The sequence below is a fragment of the Cololabis saira genome, chromosome 2, assembly GCF_033807715.1.
Source record: "Cololabis saira isolate AMF1-May2022 chromosome 2, fColSai1.1, whole genome shotgun sequence".
NCBI classification, from domain to species: Eukaryota; Metazoa; Chordata; class Actinopteri; order Beloniformes; family Belonidae; genus Cololabis; species Cololabis saira.
The window spans coordinates 18206201-18226928 of NC_084588.1; the positions used below are offsets into that span (position 1 = coordinate 18206201).

The following is a 20728-nucleotide window of genomic DNA, read 5'->3' on the forward strand; positions in this document are numbered from 1 at the left end:
CGCTGCTGGGGTTCATCTTAGCAGCTCTGCACCACTCTTAGGATGGAGTTAGTCCAGCAGAGAAGAACGGAGTGAATCATTTCTTTCTTTTATTATAACGCAGGAAAATGTGTTCGATGACTGCTTGGAAACCATCAATCATCAAATTTTCCATCAATCTACTGATGGCAAAATGTTTTGATGCCGTAACTATGAAACATTTGATGGCTAAGCCATTAATCTCCTTCATTTAGGAAATGTTAATCTCCTCTATTTAGGAAATGTTTTTCCTGATTTCCGTCCAGCTTTCTAGTTTAATCACACGACTACAATACCTGTTTTGGGCCAACCTCAACGACTGATTCATCTCGAATGAAAAACATCCTGACGCCTGTTTTTATAGGAGACCTGGTAACCTTAGAGAACTGGATTCAGAAACACCTTTAGTGAGCTGCTGGAGCAGAGTCCTACCTGCTCGTTACCAACGGTTTGGTCTGTGTAGTACAACTTGTAGGTGAGACTCTCTCCGTTGCCGGTGAGAGGTTTGTCCCAGGTGAGAGCCACCGAGGTTGGCGTGTTGGACACCGCCTGCAGGTTCGGAGCAGGGCCCGGCACTTGCACTGGACAATAAACGAACACACAGGAAAGCAGATATTAGGCACCAAACATCCCTTAATGCAGTTATAAAAAAATCTGAAGGTCTGCCTCAACAAAAGCACCAATGCAGGTCTTTGCATTTGTCTCCCGTCTGCAAAAAGACTGAACCACTTACCTTCATTTGAGACAAACAATAAGAACAGTACCTGAAGGTAATCGCATCATTTCATACTGCATTCCTACAACAGGCTGGTTTTAAAATGTTGTTTGTCCCCCACAGAGAGACATCGGACCGTCGTGGTTAAATCGCCACAAAATACGTCGAGTTTAACACTTTCCGTGTCGGACAGCCCAAACTGTCAACATCCAACTTCGTACTTGGTTGTTTTATTGTTTAAATAAAAGAGAAACGGGAAGAAATGTCCAGAAACATGGCGCTGTCCATTTCATTAGCACTACCTTAGAACCTCCTTTAAAAAAAAAATTGGCTTTAAGTTAAAACTGACAGCTGATAAGTTTCCAAATGAGAACTTGAAGAAGCGAATTACTTCAAATCCTGTGGGAAGAGGGACTGTGGGTGGACGAGGCCTCTGGTTCAGAAATATTCATACTGAGCAAATGTAAAGATCCTGAAATTAAAGCCGACAGCCACGTCAAGTTAAATATTCAGTTTCATATTCAGCGTGCTGCAAGACAGGACACTTCTCCGGACCACGATATCTAGATGCATGTTTCAACCATTTTTTTAAAGGAGAGCAACTACAAAGGGACCTTCAGTGGTCTTGGAAATGTGTTAACTGTCATTTTCTGAAGCGAGCAGGAATCCCACACGCATGTCGCGTGTGTTGGTGGGAGAGAGGAGCGCTAAACACGAATCTGTCGTCTTCAAAACAACCGCAGGTGGGCACATGGGCACGGGAGCGGGTCATCTCTCCGTGGGGACCCTACTGCTGCTGTCACTTCTCTCCAAACCACGGGTTAAGTCTTGGAAAGAGACGTTCATCCTGCTGCTCTTCTGATCGGCACAGTCCCAAAAGCAGGAATTGACGAAAGAGTATGCAGAAGTAGCGGAAATGACAATTACATTCAGTATATTCAACCAGGCTGCAAAGGTAGAGCCCAAAAACCACATTTAAACATCTGGGGGGGGATAAAAAGCTCAAACGTATCATCAGACTTGCACGACTGATCTAGGAGCAGCTCATTAGAGGCGGCACGTCTACAACTACGTAACTAATGTTGAAATGCAACACGCCTGCCTTATTTTTCTTTTAAAGCACCACTTCATTATTAATAAATCATTTATTTATCACTCAAATGGTAGTTGAGATGGGGAAGAAAAAAATCTAATTTAATATATCTAACCAACGCTGTTACATTTTACCATTTTACTGTACTGGTTAGTGAATGCACGACATACTCAAAGGTCCACGTGTCGGTACAGCAGCATCACGTTGTTGCGCCCGTACTGTGGCACGCTGGACATAAAGTGTAACAAGGACTCTGACTGACATCCTGCAGACATGCAGTCTGGATTTAACTCCTAGCATCTAGCAGCGGGTGCTCCTGACTGAAGAAAGACGCTCCCGTTTGTCAGCGTTTATCGGTGCCAGCAGAGCGCGTGGGTCTGTGGGTGTACACAGGTGTACAAAGCCAGTCTGTGGAGAAGTGATACAGGGAGGCATTGTGTGCTCATACCTGGCACTCAGATGCAGGTCAACAGATTAAGCTCCAACTCATAGCATGTCCTTACACTAGCGACACACACACACACACACGCTCCAGCGGTACAACACTGCACAGGTGCAGCCCGCCCTCGCTGCTATCCCCGTGGGTGGCTCAGCTCCTGCTGGCAGGCATTAAGGCGCTGCGCGCGTGTGTGTATATGTGCGTGCATGTGCGCGTGTTGATCCGTCTGCCCTCAAACCAAGGACGCAGGTATAAAAACAGTAGCTGACCTACAAAGCGACAATGACGGAGCTGCAGCTCAGCCAGGAGCAGAGGAGAGGAGAGGAGAGTGAGACGTGGAGTTGGGGATTCCCCTCCACAGCGCTTTGAAAATATCCCTGAATTAGTGGGATTTGGAGGAGCAGCCCTCGAAAGGCTTACACACCCTAAACTCCGAGAGAAAGGAGGAAGGAAAAAAAGGCGAGAGAGAGAGACACATTTTCTGTTTTACTCTCAGTTATTCATCCATGTTCTCCGGTCAAAGCCTCTCTGCGTCTCTCCTCCGTGAGGACTGGATGAGGATGCTGGAATCCAGAGTACTAATTTCAACCATTCCTCAGTCATGTGGTTTAAAAGCAGAGGACACGCTGGGCTTTATAGTAAACGTTGGGGAGTAAACAAGAGGTGGCTCGTAAGAGGAAAAGGTTGTACTCTTATGTTCTCCTGTTGGGTGGTCTGCCTGAACACACGGCCTGTGTGTGTGTGTGTGTGTGTGTGTGTGTGTGTGTGTGTGTGTGTGTGTGTGTGTGTGTGTGTGTGTTTGTACTGTTTGGGAAGGGGGGGGTAGACGATGCATTTGAAACCAGCGCTCGCTCTATGTGAGCAAATGTTTGTTTGCATGGATGTTTGTTTTCACATTTTTCGTGCTCCTCTCGAGTTCATCCTGTTTGCCTCGGCGTGCCAGCGTGAGCACGCTTCCAGCAAACTGGCTGGAGTTTGCTGTCGTGTGTGTGTGCGTGCTGTTTATTGAGCACGTATAAATGAACAGTCGTGTGTGTGTGTGTGTGAGTGAGAGAGAGTGTTACCTTCAGCTTGGGTGGCCACTTTGAGCGCTGCCGAGCTCTCGCCTTGCCCGTTGCTGTTGTGAGCCACGACCCTGAAGCGATACTTGGTGTCTGGCATGAGGTTCTGGATGGTGACTTGCATCTCCCCTGGTCGGCTGGTGTTTACCACCCGCTCCCTGATGTGGACACGCGCAGAAAAGCAAACATATTTAATGATTTTAATGTCGGTCACAACAAACAAGCCGTCTTTTTCTTCTTTTTAAAGTTTATTGAATTTTTTTGGGAGTCACGCTTGCGAATGACATTTGGGATTACTGTTCCCATCCCAAGCACTTGGTGTTGCAAGTGAAAACATAATAACAAATCCAACTTGGAGCATCCCTTTTCACATTTTCATTTGCACATCTCCAGTTCCCCTTCTTGCATCCTAGCCCTTCCCACTGAGGCTGCAACTGTGGGAGACCATAAAGGGACGCACGAAGAGTGTTGTCCATGCGTCTAACTCCTCGCCCTTTGGCTTTTTGATCACTTCTCCTCGTTCAAACGTCCTCCAGGTGCATTTAAAGAACCGATAAAACCTTTAAGATGTGTCTGACTGGATCAATTTATGGGTCGCGGTCACACATGAAAGACGAGGAACCTCTTTAAAATGGGATGAGTATGTTTCATTGGTTGCGTCAAACTTTTATTTTTTTATAATTACCTTTTTAGACACAGGTTGTTGGATGTTTTTGATGACTGGGCAGAAGGTAGAATGCGCTACACGACGACTGGACTTGCTGCCGTTTCGTAGCAGCACACAACTGAAGCGGCTTTATTATTCCGACAAATACCAACAGTTACAAGTAGAGATGCTTCTAGACAACAAGCTGAGCTCAGTCGAGTGTCTTCAAGTGTTTTCTGAATAGTCAAAATCCCTGCAGGAATATGGACCTCCAGGAGACCATACTCTGCTGAGTCCTATCTGAGAAAGTTAGTGATGTCACAAAGTTCTCCCAAGGTGAGGTCCTGGAGCCTTGGCAGGCCCCCCGGCTATGCTATAACACGCCAACACCTCCAGTCACATGGAGGACATCATTATAACGTTGGACAAAAGTCAGAAAACACAGAAGTATTATGTTGTACACGGCATGTCCTTACACACACAGCGACAGGAAACACAGAAGTCATATTTTCCATTACTGATGGGTTGTTCTTTTAATTTATTTTTTAGATTGGATTTTAATCCAAAAGGTCAAGTTGGGATATTTAAACGTCTTCTCCATCCAAGAGCAGAAGGATATTTAATTTACATTGAACCAACAGCCAAATCCTTCGTTTGAGTATCAGCTTTTGTTTGTACAGCGTCAGCACTTCCCACTGCCTTTGCAGGTAAAAAGTAAAGTAACATCTGCCTTTAAATCCTTGGCTGTAGCAGAATAACAGCTACCGTGTCAGTCCGCCTGGAAAAAATGCTTGAAGCTATTTTGCAGAGAACATTAAAAGGGATGACTTTTTGAAAAATCCTCTCCGCTTTTTAAATTTTTGTCTCAGTGAAACGCTGTAAATCCGAAACTCATAAAAAGGTAGGGGGGATTTATGACAGGGACGCTTGGGAAAAAAAAAAAAAGGATTTAAGGTGATTTTACATCTCAGAGGCGGGACGAAATCCTTTCAGGGTACAATCCTCTAATTAATAAACCTCTACTCCCATAAATACTTGAACTGCTTTAATTAGAGCTTTTCACAGAGGTCCTCTCACAAATGTATACATATGCTAGTACCTGCTGATGTAGTAGTACCTGCATAGTGGTGTACTCTACCTGCTCATGCCGTCCTGGCTGTAGAAAACCGAGAAGGTTAAATCGTCTCCGTGCGGCTCGGCCGGTTGGCGCCAGGTCAGCTTGATGAAGCGGGTGGAGACCAGGGAGGCCACGACGTCCCGCGGGGCGGAGGGGGTGGGCCCCGCCGGACCGGCTACACCTCCGGAGCCTGGCGTTACATGGTCAGTAGTGTTAGGAGCCAGTGAGGGGGGAGGGAAGGAGGGCAGGGCTACGTCTTTGGGCCGGGAGGAGAAGGAGGTAAGGAGAGGGTGGGGTGGGGACGGGGGGTCGGGAGAAATATTGCATCCAAATGGACAGGTTGAGGAGGTAGAGGAGTTGGAATGGAAATGACAGTGAAACGAAAGAAAGGAAGGAAACAAACAGAAGAAAAAACAAAATAACAACGTAACAAAAAAAGACTTTTGGTGTGACAAGAAACCACAGAAATAAAACACTTCTACTTCACTCACGAAGCTGACAACAGCACAATACAAGGGGGGGGGGGGGGCTAAACATGCAGATCTACACACATCGCTCTAATGTCAGGGGAGTGGGATCAAAACACATCTTCATACACTACATTTAACTTTCAGATCAACAGCTGTCAAGCCAATCATTGGTTAAGATGATTGGCTTGTACGTTTCCTGTCGGTGACTAAAAGTTGGACAAACATCCAGCGGCAAACAGAGGCAGACTTTGTTTTGACGGGGACAAAGTCACCTTGTCGCCTCTTAAATACACAAAGGTGAACCGGGGGAGGGGGGGTGGGGTTTATGTCAGACAGGAACACAGCTCAAGACTAACAAACCCCTCCCGAGAAGTTGAATCCGAGGGTTTATTCTGCCACCCGAGGCACCAGATGATGCTGTTTGAACACTTTTACTGTCACATTCCACGTCTGGCCACAGAAATGTTTGTGATTTCATTTGGTGGGGTTTTTTTTTTTTTTTTTTTTTTTTTTAACCCTCCTCCTTTTTTGGAGGAACAATCTGTGGTCAGACTCGGAGAGATCTGCTTTCCATTTGCCTGGCAAGTGAGCGAAACGAAACCATACGGAAAGAATGTCAGTCCGTATGACATTTCCATTAAAGAAAATAAAAAAATAAAAAAATCTGGAGGGCAAAGCTGAATTGAGAAAGAAGGTGGTTCTTAATACTAGTGTGCATTTCAGATTCTCAGAGTTCCCTGGCTCCTGTGACTGCACGCTGACCGTAATGTAAACACAGAGTTTGACAATGAACAGCTTCACCTTCAGCTTGTGTTTGTGAAGTAAAACAACAAGAGAAAGGTAAAGCTGCAGGCGCTCATGCTTCGTCCTCGGTGGATGAAGCAGCCCCCAGTATGGATGAACAGACACTAAGTTAACAGATGCTAAAACATTAAACAAATAACTGGCGGGGAAGGTTTTACTGCAAATACAACTGTAGTAAAGCTATCAACCTATAACCATGGCCAGTCAGGAAGGAGTTTCTTTTAAAAAAGGCATCTTGTCCTCTTCATCGAGTTCGCCCGAGGCCAAAGACGACGACAGCTCCAACCGACATTGGAGCTGAAAGTCAGCACTCCCGCCTCCGAGGCTCCATTTCATTTCACTCTGATGACACGGAGCCAATAACAATACAAGACGCATTATCATCCCGATGCTTTCTGACAACATCACGGCTCGCCAGATGCTGAAGAATGATTCTCATTAAGGAGAAGTAATACAAAAACACGGAAAGAAGGGAACAAACAAACAAACCCCAGACTAAACTCAAACAAGGTTCATCAAATACAGAAAAGCTTTCAGCCCGTTTGTTGATCTGGAAGACACAATCCAGAGAGGGCTTAACTTAACGAAATAAGCGTTCAAAACAAACTCCAATTCCAAACAAGCAACAGTTGAGGTGAACTCGTGCACTGCTGCAGGCGCTTTCAGAGGAAAAGCTCCTGAGACGGACAGCTGCTATAACACGTCAGAAATGTTATTAAAGTTATTTCAATACGTTCCATGACCACCGCTAACACCAGCAGGGACAGACAAATAAAATAAACAGATGAAGACAAAATACTAAAGTGCAGGTTGAATAAATGTGCTGCAGGCATGGTTTCTACGGGTCTAAGGGTCCGTACACATGAGTTTAAATAATTGAGATGAAAATAATGAAGCTGCAAGAAGGAATTAAAAACCCCTGAAAGGCTGGAATCTCTGTCTACTGTTTCAAATAAAGAAGGACGTTGCCTGACAACAGGTAGCTGTGGGCCAAATTATTAAAACAAAAAAAACAATAAAAGCAGCACCCAGGATTCCTTTCTGAAGCATCTTTCCTTTTCTTTTAATCAACAACAATTTACAAATATAAAATTCAGACGTGATCCCTCTTTGTGCAATTTTTTTTTGTTGAATCAGCTGGAAAATAACGCAACAAAAATTACATGCAAATCGGTGCTCTTTGTTTACACGCACACACTCTTGCACTTGAACTAATTTGTGCTTGAACAGGATCATTTTTTACAGTACCGAGTTTGACAAACATATATTACTCTCAGTACTTGAGAGGAGGCTGAACAATTGGAGAAAAATATCTAACTGATATTTGTGACACATGCTGTGATTGCAATGTGATTTGTGATGTAATGTTTGAAGTTTTTTTCCCTGCACGTTCCTTCTACTGTTGCTTATGGTGCTTTTTACAGATGTTGGCATGTGTTTAGTGTGCAAGTAGTAGCTCGACAGCTGCCATTCAGGAGCAGGTCAGACCTGCAGGGGACTGTGACGTCACAGACCCAGATCAGAAGGAAATCAACCAGCATCTCCATCTTCATTGCAAATCCTCTGCTGTTCCTTTAAGGGTGGAGTAGAGCTGTGGTACAGATTTCCAAATGCAAGATGTGGATTGAGAGAGGTGGGATGTGGTGTGACAACATGCTAGGAGATTGTGCTTTTGTCCTGAATCCCTGTGGAATCTGGATCAAAGTATGTCAATGTGTCTCCTTTCAAGAAAATGTAATGTTCGATTGTAAACTTTCATTGCACGACATCACAATCCTCCTTTCCATGCACATGTGTGCAGATGTTTACAAATCTGTAGGACTATAAATCCAAGCGAGTTCCACAATATGTTGTTTTTTTCTTTCCTCTGATTCGGGAAGGGCACGTATTTCTGCATCGTCTGGAGTTCAGCCAGACGATGCAGAAGAATAAATCACCACTGACAGGCAAGCCCCGACTCAAGACAGGTACGCCCAGACACATTTAAAAAAGAAAAGTCAACCTTATCTCTGGCTTTGCTTTTGTAGGAGAGGGATCATTTCAGAGAGAAAAGGAAAGCAGATAAAACCCAAGAACAACGGAGGAGAAGGACGGCTCAAGAGCTCTGAACCTGAAACTGCTCAGTTTACTCGCTACTGCTTTTTGCAGAATAAATTGATCAGACCCCCAAATCTCCCCCCCCCCCCAAAAAAAAAAAAAAAAAAAGATGTGAAAAGTTTGATTTCTCGTGAAATTAGACAAAAAGACTGCCGTGAGTTATGCGCTGGACGGAAGGAGAGGAAATACAATCTCTACAAGTAGTTTAAATCTTCACACACCTTGTCAGTTGTAGGAAATTGACATGCTGGACAGTTTTCAGTGTCCTCCTGACAATCTGTCTTGTATGTGCACTGCCGGGTTTGTTACAGTACGGAGATGTCAGCATCCCACGGCTGCAACCCAGCTCTATTCATAGCTGATTAATAGTGTCATTAGTCTCTGTGCCAGAGGTAATGAATTACTGGCATTAAAGCTTAACGAGGAAGGTTATTCAGGATCTGCATGCTAAATCTGGGTACACATAACAGTGGGGACAAAGACATGCATTAAAGTGCACTTAACGTGATATTCAATGGGAGTAAAAGTAAAAAATAACAGGAATTGTGCTGAGCTTTTGAGTGGAGCCTCATAACTTTCACCCCGTGTTGCTCACTTCTTAATCCGTAACAGTGCAGCTGTAAAGTTACGGCAAGCGGTGCTTTCATCATCTGCGCCGAGTCCACTGATAAGAGAGTGTACCTCTCCGACCCTGCGCGAGCGTACCGAATGCAGATATCTGCCAGGAGCACGTGCAGCTCTGTAAGTACAGATACGCTGCAGGCCGTGCCAGGCTCCAGCTAAACAGATCTACTCAGCACTGGTTTCCATGTCTAATGCCGTTCGGTAATGATGATGATGATGATGATGGCGGTGTAAGAGACAGATGCAGCACAATGCTAATGGTTCATTACTGAGTCGGTACTTTTATCTAGCAGAGAAAAGAGGAGCGAACAGAGCAAGAAAGCATAACAAAACCCAAAAAGCTGGGTCTTCACTGAGAGCTCAGACAGCTGACACAAAGGCGGCGGTCGATTAAGCCTGTCAGTCAGTAGTTGCTGCCTGTTTCTCCTCCGCCAATTAAAAAGAAAAAAGCTAAGTAAATAATATAAAAGTGTCATTCTCCATCATTTTCCATAAAACCCTGCGATGGCTGCACGGGGACAAAGCCGAACAGCACTTCTCTGAGCTTGAAGATAATTATGATGAAATCCCAGATTCCCTCTGAACAAAGACAAAAATGAATAAAGACACTCTTTCATTAAAATGTAAATGAATTGTAATAAATAGCAGAGCACTCCAATTCTTCTTACAAGTTCTCGAGAAAATGCAGAAGAAAACTGCAAACAACCGTAGCCGTTTTTTTTTTGCCGCCCCTTTAGCAATCTTGTTCCCTGCGATCTCTGTAGAGATCAGACAGCAAAGACGCGCACGCCTGACAGCTCGTGGCACGTCACGAGCTCCTTGTGCCGGCAAAAAGTCGGAAAGAGAAGACAAATGTTTCAGAGGGAGACAAAAGTGGGAGGTGAGGAGAGAAATGAAAGAGTTCAAGGCAAGTCAGCCCGTTTTTCCCCTCCCTTTATCAGCCGCGTGTTGCCAACACCTTGTCAACAGACATGAGAGATTCAATTTCTCACACTTGCTTTGCGACTTATAAAAGCAATAAGTGAAACAATAAAAGGGTGAGACGGGGAGCAACAAAGAGTGAACTAATCAAACTCCTGCTGCTCCCAGCGCAGACACAGCTGGCAGGAATATAATCTTTGTCTTGGGACCTGTCTTGCACTCTGCGCAGTATTCACACACCTTATCAGACGCAACGCGGAAACTGACACAGATTGTGTATCAAATTGTTGAAGGGTGGAGTATATCAGTGACTGCACACATACCCTGTTGCCGTGATAATCAGGAACAGTCGAGATTAAAGCGCAACTCGAGTTTCTCAAAGGCTTCAGCTGACAGGGTGCTCCGGCTCGCTGACATAATCCAGGGAGAAAAAAGTGTGTGTGTGTGTGTGTGTGTGTGTGTGTGTCACACGATTATCGTGAGATATCAAACAGCACCGAATCTGCACTCCTCTCTATCAGAATAGATACTCCAAAGACTGAAGGAAGCAGAGCTGCAGGACTGCTGGCTGACACCATCAAAAACACTATGTTTCAGCATTCTGACCAAAACTTGAAATGTTGTTCTGAAAGGACTGGACTGGGTCATGTACGTTGCTATCCCCCTGGAGTAGAGGTGCGCCGATCGGGAGACCCAGCTGGTAGATTCATGAGAGACACTAGAGTTTCAGTAAAAAGGAGGTGCTTGTACTTTACAGTATTAAACGACTAAAACCTCCCTTGTTTAACAGCTACAGAAGCTTTTACCTTTAAAACAGTTTCCTCATAAATGACCCAGTTTCTTATTTTTTTTCCTTAATTTTACATGAATCTTGCTTTGTTTTTGTGCAGAATCAACATCCTTAGATCCTCCCCGGATGTATGTGCATGTGCACGGGTTGGATCCATTGGTGGCATTTCTGTATTTCAATACACTCTCGGCCCTCGAGGAGCTTAGTCTTCGGTAATTTGGTTTCCATTAGAAAGAAAGAAAGAAAAAAAGTGCCAATCCCTCCTATGGGTTCACAAAGCAAACATGAAGCGGGGGAGGCGGGTGGGTGGGAATGTGTGAAATGCCATAACGTCCCACAGAAACCATAGTCTCTGGAATAAAATATCACGGTTTTATTAACCAGAAAGCAAGCCGACATGTGGATGCTGGAGAGGCGGCGGTGGTTGATCACGTCTCCAGAGCTCTGTCTAGGGCGGATGAGTCTAACTGCAGTTTCAGAGCAAGGCTTTTCCCTTTGCTGGAACAATACAGATTGGTTATCGCCGGGGTCCAGTTACAGACCGTTTTGTTGGCCTTTTGCTGTCGCTCATAACGTTTTCCCTGAAATGCAACCTGTCAAACGTCGGCACATTCTTCACAAAGCATCCTGTTATGAGGTGGGTGAGCCCCTCAGCTGTTTGGGATGGAAAAGAAAAATGCTGCGATTACATATTTTCAGCGGTCTCCAGGAATGTATAATGTCAACATTTAACTGTGCCGACTGGAGTGCGTACGGAGGTAAAAACAACCCAGAGGCTCCAAACACAAGAAGAAAACAAACGCCCCTGTCTGAAATTGGGGGGGCTGAAATCCAATGGGGTTGAGTCCTTCAATAATTAATCATCCGCAGTGTGTACGTACATCACCCCCCCCCCATAAAACATGTGTACCCCCTTGAACCTCGAGTCACTGGTGGATTCATCTGGGTGTGATTGCCTCATTTCCCACAACGACTTCCTGCAACGTACACACAAACTGGAGAAACGAGCACGAACACGGGACTGGCATCTGCCTGCGCGGCCTCCGTATGCAAATGAGATGCAGCGTAACCCCACATCCACCCCCACCCCCACCCATCTCCTCTCTCCGCATCTCAAATCTGTATCACATGCATCACGTGCTCCACAAGCTGTCTGAGGGAACCGGGCCTCTTGGGCGACACTTCCGAGCGCATGAAAGCAGCCGGCGATGCCGCGCATCTCCAGAGACTCCGTCTGGGCCGCCTGCAGCCTTTCTGTCTTACCACCTTGGAAGCACAGGGACACAAATGCAATCCAACCTTTCTGGGGAGAAGCGGAGTAAAGAATGAAGTGAATGATTTCCCAGAAAGCTTTGTGCAGCTGCGCGAGTGTACATATGCGGTTAGTTAGAGCAGATGATCAACCAACGGAGACCTGAACAGGTCAAAAGGGATGTTTGCAAATAAGAGAGAGCAGCTGGATCTCCCTTTGGAGACTCTGACAGACTGGCTAATCAGACCGCCACCAGTAAAGCCTCCTCCCTGGGCCAGGCCCACCGAGCAGCGGCTACAGCCGCGACGCTGGCGCAGCGGGGGGTCCGTAACCCGCGGTGATCTTATTCACTATCCTACTTTTAGTTTATGGAAACTGGGAGGCTCCGGTGAGTGAGGGTGATAACAGGAATAATGTAAGTGCCAGTTTTGGCAGCGTCGCTCAGAGAGGTCAGCAGGAAGGGTGTGAAGGGAAAATTATGTTGCTTTTTTTTAACCACTTTCTACTTCCAATTACCGCACCCAAAGGGCTTCCCACGTCCAAAAACACCAGGCTGCCATCCTGGATGAGTGTGTGTTGGAGCTGGACGCTGTTATATCACAAATAAGGGCAAAGGGTTAGTGGGGTGTGTAAAAGAAACCGAGGGGAAAGAAAAGCTGTATTACACCCAACACGTGCACGGAAAACAACACTGACCATCACAGAAACCAGAGCTGACGCAGATACTGAAACCTATTTTAATCCCTTTTTGTTTCCTCCTTCCAGAGTAAAATAAGCCTCGGCTACATTCGGCAGTTAGCTCGGAGGTGGGGAGACATTTACAAACGAGGCAAGCTTTCGTCACGGTTGAGTAAACGCAACTCCTAGAAAAGCTGAGCTGCGAGAGCCTCGGCTTGTGAAGACGCGCGTGTGCACGCTGGGCACCAGCCCTGAGAGGCCGGTGCAGACGCCACCGCTCACTCCTGCCATCACCGCCGATACAAGCGGCCCCATCTCAGCCCCATCTCAGCCCCATTTCAGCCCCACACAGTTCATTTAGTCAACAATACGCCTGATCAGCTTCCTGCAGCGTGGGGCCGGGCAGTAATTCCACTAAATCGCTAACTTGGTGTTTGCGCGTACTTGTTTCAGTCACAACTCTCTATGTATATTTAAAGAATTTATCTCCAAATTGGAATCCTAATGCATTCTGCTACGAGACAGAGATTAGAGGAATATATTCACATTTTAAGCACTCGCCGTCCTTTGTTTTTTAACATTACTATGAATATGCTACAGTGATCTGGATAAACAGACATATCTACCCTAATACAAAGGACGATGATGATCTATTAATGTGATAGATCATCAGGGAGACATCTAAAACGTGCAGGAGACCGGCCCTCGAGGACTGGACTGGTCAATGTACTCATTTGTTTTCACTCTCAAACTAACAATAGTCAGATTGATTAGAGATCAGTAAGTAATTTTGATGGAGAATTGACTTGAGATTATGCAAATGCCCTCCGTGTTTGGCCAAAGAAAGAACTGCTCACGCAGGTCTTCAGTGTGTAATATATTATCTTTCTTGCATTTTTGCAATCAAAAGGGTTGAATCGCTCAGCAAGAAGAATCTAACCTGCTTGAGCATGTTTTAAGGTACTTTAAATTGTGTCGCTGTGTGATAGTGATGAGGAGGGGACTTTGCAGGTATAAACTTAACAGCAAGAGTAACAAAATTGTTCTTTATAGATATTTGTAGACTTGTACTTGAAGAACCAGAAAGGTCTGCCTAACTGCATGATCATGGTTCAATGTAACAGAGGAGAGATTGGAAAGTAAACTACGGAGAAGAGAAGGTAGAGGGAAAATAGTCTGAAAGCGTGGGTGATGGACGGGTTATTTGCTGATGAAAGAGATAGTTGGGGGTCCGGCGTGGTCAATCGATTGTACGTCAAATATGTAGCTCCTTGTGATACAGATCATCTCCCTTTATAGTAGATGAGAGAAGACTGACACTCTTTTAAAAAACAAAACAAACCACAATCTGCCTAGATGCATGCATGAACCCCTCAACCTCTCTAGCAGCAAATATGATGATTCAACGAGAGCCAGAGCAATAGCACCCGAACAAAGAAAAAAACCAAACACTCATGAACAACAACATATGCTGCGAGTCTGCGGTTCCTGATCCTGCTCTGTCTGCGCTGACTCCCTGCATACAACGGTGACTGCTGAGAACAATGAAGATCAGGCAGCGGCAGCGTTTGCATAATGACTGCCAACTTGAGTAAATACAAAAACCATCAGGTGTTATCACTTGAATGCATGCATAATCTCTGCGGCAGTACATAACGTGTTTAACCGGCACATTTGCACACAAGTGCTCGCTGTGTAAGGTAGACTTCCAGTCTAGGAGACAGCATGGTGCTCAACCCCACTCTGTGCTGACACATTTACAGGCTCACAGCGTTGCACGTTGGCTCCCGTTGGCCTGGCTGCGACCCTGCTAGCAGATGATGGAGCACACTGTATTCCCCGAAGGAAGGAGGCCTGAGCTTTTATTCAGTTTAAGTCTCGCTGGAGGGAGGGGGTCTTTCAGCAGCCTATTCACACCTCTTCATCCAACAGGGGGATAACGGTGGTACTCCGATGTAGTGGGAAGATCCACCCCTCTGTGCCTCGTCTCTTAAATAAAAGGAGAACTCATATTAAACGTCTCTCTTTGTATTTCTTCTTGTTTCTCATCGCAGCGTTCCACCTCCAGCATGCACAAGACCTGTGTGATATAATCTTCTGAGCAATATGCATGCTTGATTTGTGGGAGAATAACCTGAATCGATACCTGTATGACGCTCATGCACGTCACACAGCAACAGGTAGTATGATGAGAACCGGCACGATGAAGCGCCAGCACCAAGACGAAGCTACACGACCCCTCCTCCTCCTCGCATGTCTGCACACAGCAGTGGACTCAGGCTGCAAATTACTGCTCCAGTTTAAACAACACAGCTTCAATATTTGAGTGTCTGTCTGTGTTAAAACTTTGTTGCAGATATCAGTTTGGAAGAAACAAAAATCAATAAATATTCTCTCTGAAGGCTTAAATGAACACGAGGAGAAGATATTTCTGATGTTTGTGATGTTTACGGCTTTGACGGACTTGCCTCTGGCTACGAGCTCCGTCCAGCTCCAGCAAGGTTGTCTTTACTTTATTTTCTATTTTGTGTTTCTGTTCTTACCGTTTGGGAATTTCTTTATATTTCTTTATTAAACTTTCAATACAAGGGAGGTTGATGCTTTAAATGCTGAAAACCTTCATTAGAAATTAAATAATTACATGTAAAGCTTCACTGCTTCCCTGTTTAGGACACAGTAAGGCCTTGTGCACCTTCGTGGGCTGAATATCAACGTAGCAAACAAAATTTTTGTGGATTTCTTGACTTTTTTTAAAGGTGACTTGGTTCGTATTTTGGGTACAATGTTTACATGATAATTAGTAAATAACGCAGACAACATGCTATTTGTCGAGTGTGAAGTGATTAACAGATTTATCAAGTTAATCAAGAATGTGGCTCTCTGAAAAGCGCTTCCAGCCCCTCCCCTGTGCTGCCACTTTATCAGGCTTTGGGAACAGAACACATGTCGGTGAATCGTGCCAGCACTCCTGATGAGTACACTCACAGGAACACAGAGTGATGGAGGGCGAGGAACGCCAGGGGACACGGGGAGCTCTCAGGGAGAGATGAGGCATCTCCACCTCTCAGTAGGGGTTACGCTGCCCCTGACCGTTGTGGAGGATGGGACGCTTCTGTTTGCTGCCACAAGCCTAAAGGGAGACTAATGGCAGCACAGACAAATGAAGGGGAGGACAATGTAGGCAGAGAGAGAGGAGAAAAATGGGAGGTGAAGGAGACAAAAGGCAGGAAGGGATGAAGCAGGACTGTTCGCCGGTTTAAGCTTTGAATATGAGGGAAGCTTGAATAAATGCATTTGCATCAGAAATGTGTTTCATCATGAAAACCACCTGAATCAAAGCCGGGAACACTAGCCTGCAGGATGGAAAATGCAAAATTCATGTTGCACGGCATCAGGCAGCGACTGATGTTTTTAAATTGTTTTTAGGATAATTTCTTCCTTTCATTCTTCCATATGAAATTTGCTTGCAACAGTTGCGGACTAAACCCTGCAAAAACTCGGAGGACGTGCATCCTAACAAGCTTTCGGGCTCAAGTGAAGTATTTGGTTTCGGCACTTGGAGCCACCATGTCCAAACACGACATGGTGTTTGCTCTTAAAAACCCAGAGACAAGTCGAACCTGCAATACTGCAGTCAAATTATTTACTTGCCACATCTCATATTGTTGTGAGCCCCAGGAACAGAGAGGGAAGAGGAAGGGACATAAAGTCAAAACGAGGACTACGACATCAGGAGACAGCGGGATTAAGCATTCGCATGCAAATGTAAGTGCACCCTGAATTTATTCAAACAAAAAAACAACTGCTGAGTGCATCCACTTCTCTTTCTGAACGCATATCCATCTGCTTTTTCAAAGTGTATTAAGCTTTTTAGGTGCTTGAATGTTGAACCTGCAATTTTTTCATAAGTGGGCAATGAGTGAGAGCGTGTACGCTGACATATAGGTTTGCATATTGATAAGTTATTGAAAAGAAGAAGAAAAAAAACGGCATTAAATAAAATCTAAAACAAAAAAAATATATGAACTCCTCCACAGCTTAATGAACAACATGGAAAACAACCACTCTGAAAAACATTTTAGAGCAGCAGCTCATCAAACCTCACATTTCAGTCTTTGTATAATCCAAGAAAAGTCAACAATCATATAAAAAGCTTCTTTGTCTTGCTGTACACAACTTCAAAGTGAAACCCATTTCCCTTCCAAGCTGTAATTGCAACCTAGTTTTTACATAATTATGTGCCTGGAAAAGGCTGCAGTGTTGGCGCGCATTGTTTTAGATGACACTTAAAGATAATCTCTTAAAGAGCACATTATCTCCAGCTGACCAACTCCCCCTGGCAGCACTGTGACGGTAAGGTCTTCATGCGGACGGCTAATATGAAACCTGACAACAGGTAATCGCCGCGGCGCCCATTAGTGGTGGTATTTATAGCTGGATGAGGAAAAGATGGCTCAGACTGCTGGGAATTTGATAAAACCTCAGCACACGCTCAATCACACTCCTGGTGAGACCTTTCCCTGCAGATCAGTCACCTAACGACGGTGAATGAGGTTCTGGGGCTGGACTTTAGCCTGCAGCAACTACACCCAATTCATTTCAGAAAAACAAAACCCACCAGCTAATTATTTATGGGCATATTTTTGGCTTTAATTTTCTATGGAGGAAAACAGAAACAGAGGGAGAAACTCGAGCATGCCGTGAAGGCAACAAGTCAAAATGCTGCAACTTTACAAGGCGCATTATGAGGCACTTACTTGGAGTGCATGACTAAGTGCAATTAAGTCCCCTTGAGGTCCATTTTTAGGATTCAAGCCTCTATTTAGCCACATCTGTTTGCAACTAGTTGACCCGAGCTGCACATGCTCAGGAAATTTGTTTAAGATGGCAGTCGGAGGTCCTGTTTTTGACCTCCACGTCACCAAATATCTGCATCTCCCAGGGTTTCTCAGACTGATGAAGAGAGGTGAACTTATGAAGATGTTTCCATCACTCACAACACTTTAACCAACTATATTACTTCAGACGACATATCACCATAAATAACCGCCACAATGTTTTATGTACGTTAACAGCTGACCTTTTATTTTCCAAACACCCACAAGCGGCAATTATCATCGCATTGGAGCTACATTTAACTGCAGCTGACAGAAAGAAGGTGCAGGCATAATGGCTATTAATGAATATTAGCAAACCTGCCGCCGCTGGGTATTTAGATGCAGCTCACGCCCATTGATTTCCCAACTGGGTGAAGACAACTTTATCCCCGTGGCAAGTCCCCGGCTTATCTGCCTACTGAGGCAGCCCGACAGACGGGGTTGTTTTCCTGGCTCTGTTTCAGCGGGGATTCGAGCCTGGCAGGTGCTAGTGGGATACCTGACTGCGGTGGGACGCGCAGGGACAGCGGCGAGCAGGAGGAGTGTTTGTGAAGCGGACAAAGACGTCAAACTGTGAGGAGTCGGGCATGTAAAGGGGAATATATTGAGGGGAGCACAATCAACAAAGCCTAGTGCGCTGGATTATTGCAGACAGCAGGTGGCTGTGAACAGCCAGGAGAGCGAAAGTGAGAGAAAAGGTGACAGATGGCTTCAGATTTGTATGCATTTATATTGGGAGGCACAGGAGGGGAGAACAGAAGACAGACTTTTACAGCTGCTCGGCTCCTTAAGTTCATGCAGACCTGACACTATAGAGCGGTGACGACATTACAGGAAACAAAAGAACGTTTTTAACTGTGTTTGAGTGATAAACAGTGAGGAGAAATCTCCTGAGGAGAAATCATGTTGACGCAGTCAGCAAACTACAAATGTGCACTTGGGCCATTTAGATAAAAAAGGAAGGGAAAAAATGTGAGGCACGGTGAGTGGGAGTCAAATTCTGAGTGAAAGAGCTGAATTCTTGGTTTATAACTCACAAATTTGCTGAAATATCTGAAAATAAGTGTCCGGCTTTCATAGATGAGAGGTTCCTCTCATCCCTTCACTACTAGTTCACAGTCAGTCACAAAAACGGCATGAACACAAAGATGACGAGCTTTAATAGTTCAAAATATGGCTGCATCATTAGGTGTGTTGCCTTTACAGATAGTTTTGCACAAAACTGTAAATATCAATACTGCATTACATAACAGCTTTAAATAAATAATTTGAATGATCATCTGCTGCCTCAATGGTAGAAGTGGAGATCACTGTTATTTGTCAAAGACTAAAGATGTTTTTGTCCAGCTTTTTCAAAGTCGAGATCTTCGATTGTTTAAAGGAGAAGTCTCGCAGGACGAGAGCGGAGAAAGGATTAGGAAAGTTGAGCTCATGGTAAGAAAAACATCGAAACCCCCCAGCAGCGCTACCTTTATTGTAAATTTAGAGTTTTGCTTTTTTTTTTTGCAAAAACGCGTAACACGACTAATCACAGTCGTGCCTCTTCAAAGTCTGGATGCTGGTGAAAACAGCATTTTAGCCAAAATCTAACACACGCATTTCTCCCTCTGGAAGGTATAATTTAATCATGTCATTAACTGCAGGCATCAAGTCTCATATATGCACCATCTGTACCGTGATCCGAAGAGGTATTGTCAATATTTCAGTTCCTAAATCCTAAATTCTCAATTTCTGCATTTGGAAGGATGTGGCAACATTTAAAACAGTTTTAAATGTACTTTATTTTTGCCCTTTCTTAGTGTTGTTGAGAAGAGTTTTTGCACAACAAGCCACATTCCCTCGTCCACAAACACATAGAGAAAGTGCTCGTTTCTTCTTTGACGGCATGCAAAGACCCATTTCACTGGCAGCTAAATCAGAAGGGAAGAGATTGAACTCCTTCACCTCAAAATACAAGATATACCAGTTTCCATATGAATGTTTGTTCTCCACATCTTCCACTGAGCTTTGAATACATCAAATGTTTTTCTTCTCAAATGGCCCCGATACACCCTCATAGTTCACAAGCAACGCCACTGTGAATGTAAAATAGCAAACAGAAAGAATTAACGGCATTGCCATGACTTGTTTTTTTTTTTTTTTTCTTAATCCATTATCCGAGACTCGGGTGATGTCTGGATAGCAAACTGCCTAATAAACACGAGCAAACTTTGTGCGTTTGGGCTAGTATTATGTGATTACGACAGATGTACGCCTTCAGAAAAGCAAGAAAGGAAAAGATTTTGGGGGATTTTTATGGATTACAGATTCATTTCTTAAAAGCCTTGCTTAGGGCAGACCTCGTGCACAAGGCCAGCCGCCTCAGTAATTCCTCCAATTTATTTTTCAAGTCCAACTTATAAAAAAAACGACAAAAAAAAAGCTGGAGGCCATGTAAAATATCCAGACCCTTATCAAGGGTGTCAAACACAAACACACAATGAGCTGCGGGTCATCATTATTTCTGACTTAATGTCCTCCAGTCAGAGGGGATGGCGCAGTCAGGGGCGCCACCGGCCCGACACGGCGGTGCCCTTTCATCGGCCACCTGCTTCAAGTGAGGGGGAGTTCACGCTTGATTACATTTTGTCATCTTCTTCAACAGACTGTGACAGTTTGAGTCGACTGTGATATAATGATCGTAACGGGAGCACGAAACCCCCTTTGTTTGATTTCATATTCCAATAACGAGGACAGTAAGATCATTTCCTAATTTATCGTCAGTTTTTTTTTATTTGCACTTCTAGCGTCTGTACAACTTTACTTGTGCCGACGCAGCTCCTGGATATTGAATGTTCAAACTTCCTCCCATGGTCGTTAAGAGTCAACCAAAGCTGCAGCTATGCTGGTCTTCTCATTTAAGCTCCATATCAAAAGATATTACACTAAAAGACATGAAAGGACAGAGCATCCTTAGACATTCGGAGGCCTTGGGTGAAGCAGCACAACGTCTCTGCAGCACGCGATGTGGAACGGACTGTGTGCAAACTGAGCATCATTTGGCCCAGATCTACTTTTGTTTCCCTTTGAGTCACGTCTGCTTTAACAAGATCCCAGTGGTTTTACTTCACTCCCACTTCCACAGAT

General features: G+C 44.7%; 1 protein-coding gene across 11 annotated transcripts in view; it reads right to left on the reverse strand.

Annotated features, from left to right (window-relative positions):
• The window catches only part of neo1a (neogenin 1a), a 187395-nt gene that overhangs the window by 34387 nt on the left and 132280 nt on the right, over positions 1-20728 (reverse strand). For 10 of the 11 annotated variants that reach the window (XM_061739294.1, XM_061739288.1, XM_061739350.1 and 7 more), the window contains exons 8-10: positions 5111-5345; positions 3330-3484; positions 451-599 (exon numbers count right to left, since the gene is read on the reverse strand). In XM_061739294.1, the coding sequence (XP_061595278.1) occupies positions 451-599; positions 3330-3484; positions 5111-5345 (539 nt within the window). The remainder of the gene's footprint in view (positions 1-450; positions 600-3329; positions 3485-5110; positions 5346-20728) is intronic. The other variant, XM_061739309.1, reaches the window with a different exon arrangement.